General features: G+C 43.2%; 1 protein-coding gene across 1 annotated transcript; it reads left to right on the top strand.

The window, feature by feature from the left end:
• The first annotated feature begins 865 nt into the window (after positions 1 to 865).
• LOC132406037 (C2 calcium-dependent domain-containing protein 4C-like) lies at positions 866 to 5,490 on the top strand. The gene is made up of 2 exons (XM_059991196.1): positions 866 to 997; positions 1,521 to 5,490. The coding sequence occupies exon 2, from the start codon at positions 1,553 to 1,555 to the stop codon at positions 2,894 to 2,896; it is 1,344 nt and encodes a 447-aa protein (XP_059847179.1). The 5' UTR covers positions 866 to 997; positions 1,521 to 1,552; the 3' UTR covers positions 2,897 to 5,490.
• Positions 5,491 to 8,331: the final 2,841 nt, after the last annotated feature.

The raw sequence follows: 8,331 nt of genomic DNA, 5'->3' as shown, positions 1-8,331 counted from the left end.
TGAGTCTGCAGCCAAGTATCATCCACCTATCCACACTAACGTCAAATTAATCCTATTTCTTATTCTGTCCGCGTCGTCACCGGCAACGCCCCCTCCCCACTAGATCCTGTCACTCACCTACACTCTGGGGGGGGGCGATTTATAAGTGTTAATTAACATACCAACCCGCCAAGTCTTTGTGGAGGGTGGGGGGTGTCCGAGTAAATGGAGCCTCATGGGAAAAGTGTGAGCATGGGTGGAAGGGGGAATGTGAAAACTCCACGCAGATCAGCTCAGGACTCTCACGAGGCTGGTAGACCGGGGAGTTAAGTGGCAGACTATATCATTGTTATAAAATAATCGCGAAAAAAAACCCCACTTGGATAGGGTGAGGTAAGTGGGGAAATGGTTCATCTGCAGTTTAAAACACAGCAGAGGCTACACGGACCATCTCTTGTGTCCACATGGTTACTTGTCTTTTCTAGCAGTTACAGTGGATTGTCACTAATCTGCAGAAGTCTGCAGACTGACTGTCTTCCCCGTTCGTCTCCCCCATCCCTTTCATTCATGCCGGTGCATTTTACTCGTGCGTCCTCTTAAGGGCATGGATACCTCTCGCCTCAAATTCGCCTTGTTCTATTATTTCAGTGCTGAATTGGAAATCTGGGGGAATACCTGTTAATAAATCAGACATCTGCCCATCCGTTTCACAACGCGAGGGCAGCAGTTAGCAGAATTTTTTTTGCTGGAGGGTTTGAGAGAGGACAATAACACGGCGCTAGGCAACTGACGCTGTGTGCAGTTACTGGTTACCTACATGATCAGGTTAACCTGTTCCACAAAGCGGCACCTCTCACTTATTGGCTGATGTGGCCGATTATTTCCGAGTGACAGATCTGGCGAATTAAAACGATGCAGAGAGGGAGAGACGAGTCGGGGCCATAGCTGTTCAGATTTTGGGAGGGAAGTCAACAGCGCTGGAGCAGAGCGACCTCAAGAACAGCAAAACACACAAAATGTAAGTGATGCTTTTCTGTCTTAAAACAAAACCTGCTTTTCTATTTTCTAAACCTTTCACTAGAGCATCGTTAACACGATAGAAGATTTACCAATTGTTTTCAAAAGTTGTTCTAGTTGCCCAAGTAGGTGGAGAGGGGAGGAATGTTCAGAAACTATACGAAGCAAACGGTGGAAGTGCAGTGGGGGGAATCTTTTCCCGTCTGCTTATGAAGCGAAGAGTTCACTCTCGGCAGATTTTGCCCAGAACGCCGCCGGTAGGAGGTTATTTACACGTGGGACTGTGAACTTTGTCGCGTTGTTTATGTTACGTGCTGTCTTTAAAAGTTAATTTGGATTCGAGACGGCGAACAGATAGAACTGGCTGCTTTTTTTTCTTGAAATGAAACCACGAGCTGAAACGAAACAATTAAAAATTTAGATTAAAGTAACATCGGGTCGACATGTTCGCAAAATCAGATTGCGTTGATTTTCTCTTGACTGTAATTTGACAGGCTTTCACCATCTCTCTGCTTCCCTCCCAGATCGCTGGTCCGGTGTGTTGCAGAAGGATAGGATGTGGCTCTTCGAAAAAATTAGAGGCTCTGTGGAGAACAATTTGAATCGCTCCGGAGACGCCGGCGGCAGGGACAAGCAGCCTAAGGCTCCCATGTTCAGCAATGTGTTGACCCCAGATAAAATCCCTGATTTCTTTATCCCTCCCAAATTTCCGAACAACTCGTCCGAGGGAGCGCCCGCCGAGAACGCCGAAAACCGGCAGAAGTCGTCAAACTTGAGACCTTCCACCTCCGAGCAGATCTTCGTCACTAGGAGACCCCAAGGCAGCCCCAGGGTGAAGAGTAAGACCTCTTCGGAGGCCGGCAGCAACCTATTGAAGGTGGCCAACCGGCACATCATTCAGATCGAGAGTGCGGATGAAGCCAATTCTGATGACTTGGCAGAGCCTGGCTGCAACACCAATTATGACCCTCAATCGCAGAGCGCCATGTCGCTCCCTTACATCCCGATGACACAGACTTCCTATGGCTTTTCCACTTTGGTGGAGAGTCCCCACACCAGGAGGAAGGAATCATTGTTCCATTCTGATCACGGGAGCCCCGTGACCTCGCCCAGCTCCCCAAGAAAGCGCCCGTCTGGCCACAGAGGCAATGGGGACAGCCAGCATCTCAACCCACCAGAGTTTAGCCTGTCCCTGGCGAGCACCTACAGATACTTCAGTGGCGGAGAGAGCGACACTGCCTCTTCTGCCGAGTCCTCCCCCTTTAACTCGCCCCTTCTCTCCCGCTCGGTCTCAGGGGCGTCGCTGCTCAAGATGTTCAGCCACGAGAACCTGGCCAAGCACTGCAAGCCCCTTCAGTCGTTCACCCGCAACAGTTCCTTGTCCACGGACGAGTGCAGCTCCACCGATGCCAGCCCAAATATCTCCAAAAGGCTCAGGTGTCCCACGCCTCCAGCTGGTGGTCCTCCAGCCGCACAGGGGGTTCTCCCGCTCAGCTTGCTCCAATATCAAGACCGAGTCCATAAAGAGCACACTATCCGCCTCAACAGGGGGGGTGCCATCAGGCTGGCTGCGGAGTATGACTGCACGAACGCCCGGCTTCGCATCCGGATAATCACTGCGGAGGACCTCTACGACAAGACTTTGGACAACAAGAGCATCAACTGTTGCGTCATTTTGTACCTGACTCCCGGAAAGGTCCAGAAGCAGCGGAGCACCATCATCAAGAATAGCAGAAACCCGATTTTCAATGAAGACTTCTTTTTCGACGGACTCCCGCTTGATGAGTTTAAGAGGGCGGCTTTGAAACTGAAGGTCGTCAACAAAGCCTCCAGCCTCAAGCGCGATGCCGTCCTGGGTGAGAAAGAATTGAAATTGTCCTTGTTGCTTCCTTTCTTCTGATGTGGGCTAGTTTTCTGCCTGGGGGAATGCGGTGACACATCCCTAACTGGTCAATAAACGGCTGAGCTCCTGTCTTTAGCTCGAATTTGATGAACCTTTAAGAAATTTGAAAAATCTTGAACACTAACAGGGCTAAAGGGATGAGTTGTCAAACTCAAGAGGTGGGTGGTGGAAATCGTTTACATGAGTTAGGCCCCTCGAAGAAGTCCGTATGTTTGTTAACATTATTTTGACCATTAATACCACCATTGAAGGAGAAGGTACAACATGGAAAAGTCAGACATTGCATTGAGAAGAGGCTGTTCAAGGATAGCATTGAGTTGCATTGCTAGGAGCCCAGTGCGATTCTCTCCTCTGGCATTGATCCACACTCCACCCAGCACACTGCTAACAACCTCAACAGTTCTGCAACAACTTTACGAAGAGTCCCACATTCTATTGGTAAAAAATACACTAAAGACTTTACAGGACTTACCGTGCATCTTGTGAACCTTGTGATGTTAGAACTGGCTGATCTGAGGGCTCTGAAAAGTTTCATTCAGAGAGTTGTACTGTAAGTGCTCACTTCCAGTGTGCAGTGTGTGTGTGATGATGGTGAGGGAGTGGTGGGTTGGTCAGCTCTGGAGAATGGATCTGGGACTCTCATTCCTTCCCGGGATTTAAAAAAAAAGTCATAACTGTGAAAGGGGGGTAGGGGTCGTGGAAAACTTAAGTTGTTATTAACTTTTGTTGAAGTTTCAAGACTAAAATGTACATATTGTGAGAGATAGAAGTAAATTGTTGTTCACCAACCATTTGTGAGGTATGTATCATTCTGACTTTAGTATAAAATATATGAATATTTTGACTATATAACTTGTTTCTGTGTACATATTGCTTATGGGGGAAATGTGCCAACAGATCTTTTACTTACTAATTTGCTAAGGCATTCACCACCACAGAAAACTGTAGGTAGCAACATTTTAGACTAATATTCTCACTGAAGGAAAAACTATTATTATGCTCTCTGGTGGATTGTTTTTTCTCTCTCTGCAAGTGGATGTATGGTGTTATCTATATAATATTGCCTGATTTATATTATATTTATGCTTGAGAATGACTTAATTAAGGTAAGTTTCTAAATAGTGTTTGATAGGTTGGTGTTGGTGCACAGTAATACCATTGTGTGCATGCTTGTTGAAAAGCAAAGCATAATGCTGAGCACTGTCATTGACCAGTTATGTGAAACTGTGACCATATATGGATTCTTGTGACAACACCAAGAAGCCCATACATCTGACTTAGTGTTGTGAAATCACATTTATTTATTGATTTATTTTCATTAATGGTAGGGATATAGAGTTAGCATTGCACTAATAAATGGTTTTAAACAGTTTTGGAAAGTACATTCTGTGGGTGAAAGAAACAAGATATTGTATCTTTATTCATCAGTATCTATTTCTAACTAAATTAACAAAAGAGGGCTGGAACTAAATTAGCTTACCAAAATCATCTGGGACCCAGTGTCAATGCTGAAATGATAGCTTTGGCATTTAAAAATCTTGTTTAAATATTACAGTTCTGCAAAACACAGGAATAAAATTTAAAAACACAAATGCAAACAACATCTCCATTTTATGTGCAGAGCATAAAATTGATTGAATAAAAAATCCTCCTCTAAATTCATGACAATCAATTCGTAGTATGTTGTCTTTCAGGATTATTAAAAAGGCATTTCACACTAGCTGCAATTCTAATGAACCTCATGTTGTTTGGTTAAATTGGGCAATGAATAATCCATTTCCCATTTCCTAGAAGACTGCAAAAAAATGGTCAGTTGTGACCAGTGTAAGCACATCACTTTTCAACTCTGATCTCAGGATCATAGAATATTTATGGCACAGGAAGAGTCATTTTAATTAAAGCAGATTTTACAAAGAGCAAAAGCTGTATTATTGAGCTGCTGTCATGGAAATAAATCTTTTATAAGTAATTTGTATGAAATCCCTCATAAATCATACATATTCTGAAGAATTTAGATAAACTTAAATTATTATTTGATTCTTTATTTATTAAGTAAATGAGAATGACTGTTTACATTTTGTGCAAAGTGTTGTACAGGATCTTCTAGATGTTGTAATTTGCCTCTTTTTTTTGCTACTTAATTTATTATGCCGGAGATAGTGTTATTGACAATCAGGGTCCATAAAGCTGATCTTCAGAGTTTTGCACTGTTCAGTCTGTCCCGCTTGTAATTGTAAGTTAAATATAGACATCTGGTGGATAAATGAAGTCTGCACTATGTATTGAATCAATAAAAAAAAAGCCATGGCGCTACTGCTTTGCTTATTTGTTGGAATACTTAAGATGGGAAACATATTAAGATAATGATTTGCAGTTGGAGGGCGCACCATTTTTCTCCTGGGGATAAAATATAGATTGATGCATTTGTAATCCAGATTTCATCACATTAATGCTGTAAGTTGTAATCACTTAAGGTTTTAACAAACAGCTAATTGAAGGACATCTTTAATCTGAATCTAGCCTTGTTGTAAGATGTCTGGAAGGCAGTAACCAGCAGTGTTGTCTGCAGATCTAACATACCTCTAGCTTTACTTATTCTCAGGTCAACTCCAGATTCACATTTCATTTAAATAAATGTTATTACATTTTAATACAAATATCAACCATATCTGTGACTGTTTATTAAAACACTAAAGAAAGAATATACAGGGATCCATATTCTAGAGTTTATAAACAAATTTGGTCATGTCTTTATTTTTTAAAAGATCTTCTCACACAGCTGAAATATTTCAATTCCTTCTTCAGATATTCTGTCCTCCCAACTCCCACCCCTGGAATGCTGCTTCTACTCAGAAGAGAATCCGAATTAGCCAGATCTGCAGAGAATTACCACCATTATTTGCAGCTATCACACTGTAATCATCATGATGTGCCATGTCATATGAGGTGGGCAATCGTGGTTTTTTTTGCCCATGATTGTTCTTGGCAGATTTTTTTCTACAGAAGTGATTTACCATTGCCTTCTTCTGGCCAGTGTATGTACAAGACGGATGACCCCAGCCATTATCAATATTCTCTGGAGATTGTCTGCCTGGCGTCAGTTGTCTATCACAACTAAGAATAGTGATATGCAGCAGCAGCAGCTAATACAACCATTCACCATCTACTCCCATGGCTTCATATGACCCTGACTGGGGGCTAAGCAGATGCTACACCTTGCCCAAGGATGACCGGCAGGCTAGCGTGTGGAAGGAGCATTTTACACCTCCTTTGGTAGAGATGTATCTCCACCTTGCCTTCCAAGGGGGGTTAGGGGGACACCAGGAACTTAACTCAATAGTAAGTTGAATTCCCTAGGCAAAACATGCCATGTTAGTTGGAAGAAAGCATTGATCAAAATACCATTCTACTGCAAGTACCAATGATCACTGATTTTCTCTGAAGATACTTAATATTGGAAGCTGCTCAAAGAAAAACAGCAGGCTTGATTCTTAGATGTAGATGCATGCATCATAAGGAAAGTTTAGAGAGATCTGGGACTAAAAATTAAACACAGGAATTAAGTGTATGGGAGTGAAGGAAATGCACTGCAATTTGATAGGGTGGTTAGAAAGGCATATGGTATGTGGCAAAAATGACTAATAAAGGACATAACTTCATGTAAATTATGAAGGGGAAGTCAGAGGTAGACTTTATAGATAGAGAGCAGTAGGTCCGTGGAACACACTGCTAGTGGTGGAGAGAGGCAGATACACTAGGGACATTTAAGAGACTTAGATAGGCAAATAGATAAAAGAAAAATGGAGGGTTATGTGGGAGAGAAGGGTTAGATTGATCTCGGATTTGGTTAAAAGGTTGGCACAACATCATGGGCCGAAGAGTCTGTAAGTTTTCTATGGGAGAGAGACCCAAGAATTAGAGGGAGGGTAGTGCATCAGTCCAGGAAGGTGAATGGGATCAATTGATTGGAGCATCAGATAGGATTTGCCTGATCGATTGCTAAGATGGCGCTGGGGAATTGCACCAGGCAGCCTAGGGAAAAGCTGTCATATGGTTGAAAAGTATTTAACTTAAAAGTGGAAAAGTCAATAAACCAAGTCCCAGTACCAAATCCAATGAATGTGACGTGCATTTTGTGGGCCACCATGCTCATCCAAGAACGTCCCTGTGTTTGCATATTAGATGCACAGAGGAGCTGGAAAGAAAAACCTGGGTTTTGGTGAGTACAGAGCCTAATAAATTTTTCTGAAAGAGTATGCCTGGATTGCATTTTTGGAGATCTGTATACAAGCAGAGGCTAAAGAGCAAAGCTCCAGAGATTAGTATAACAAAAAGGTGGTCATGGGAGGCAGAGGAGGGGCTACGGGATTGCTTCGAGTTAGTGGACCAGGCCGTGTTCAAGCACTCATCTAGGGATCTGATTGAAGAGACCATGGTTGTAATGAACTTTATTGAAATAGCTGTAGATGAGTGTGAACCCATTAAATCAATCTACATCTTCCCCAATCAGAAGCCCTGAATGAACTATGAGATCTGAGAGCCAGATTAGAGGTATTCATGTCTGGTGAGCAAGAAAGTTACAAGAGGTCCAGGCACGATCTCCAGAATGCCAACTCATGGACGAAGAGGAAATTCTGGACCAAACTTGAATCAACAAAGGATGCTCAACTGTTGTGACAGGGCTTGAATACTCTCACCTCTCATAAAGTTAAATCAAGTGACATGGAAGACCGCAGGGCTTCCTTCCAGATGAACTCAATGCCTTTTATGCTCACTTTGACATCAAAACATGGAGGAACCATCACAAGCTCCCACACCCTATGATCCTATGATTTTAGTCAATGTGCAAACTGCCTTCAAGAGGGTGAACCCACGTAAAGCATTGGGCTCAAATGCTGTACCTGGCCCTGTACTAAAGAGCTGTGCTGATCAACTGGTTGGTATGTTCACGGACATCTATCACTTCAGCAGTGTGTGGTACCCACCTGCTCAAGCAGACTTCAATTATACTGGTGCCCAAGAAGAGTGTGGTATCCTGCCTCAATGACTATCGCCCTGTAGCACTTACATCCACAGTGATGGAATGCTTTGAGAGGTTGATGATGAAACATGTCAAACCCTGCCTGAAATAGTGACTTAAATCTTATCCAGTTTGCCTTCTCATTGGCTCTTCAGTCAACCCTGGAATGTCTGGATAGCTGCGGTGCATTCATCAGGATGCTCCTTCTTGACGACAGTTGAGCATTCAATGCCATCGTCTCCTCAAAACTAATCAATAAACTCCAAGACCTTGGTCTCAACACCGCCTTGTGCAATTGAATCCTGGATTTCCTTACTTGCAGATCCCATTCAATTCAGATTGGCAACGACATCTCCTCCATGATTTCCAAGACAACAAATGAACCACAAGGCTGTGTGCATAGTCCCCTGCC

The sequence above is a fragment of the Hypanus sabinus genome, chromosome 16, assembly GCF_030144855.1.
Source record: "Hypanus sabinus isolate sHypSab1 chromosome 16, sHypSab1.hap1, whole genome shotgun sequence".
Lineage (NCBI taxonomy): Eukaryota > Metazoa > Chordata > Chondrichthyes > Myliobatiformes > Dasyatidae > Hypanus > Hypanus sabinus.
Note: the sequence above shows the minus strand (reverse complement) of the source record. Positions and strands in the feature narration are given on the sequence as shown.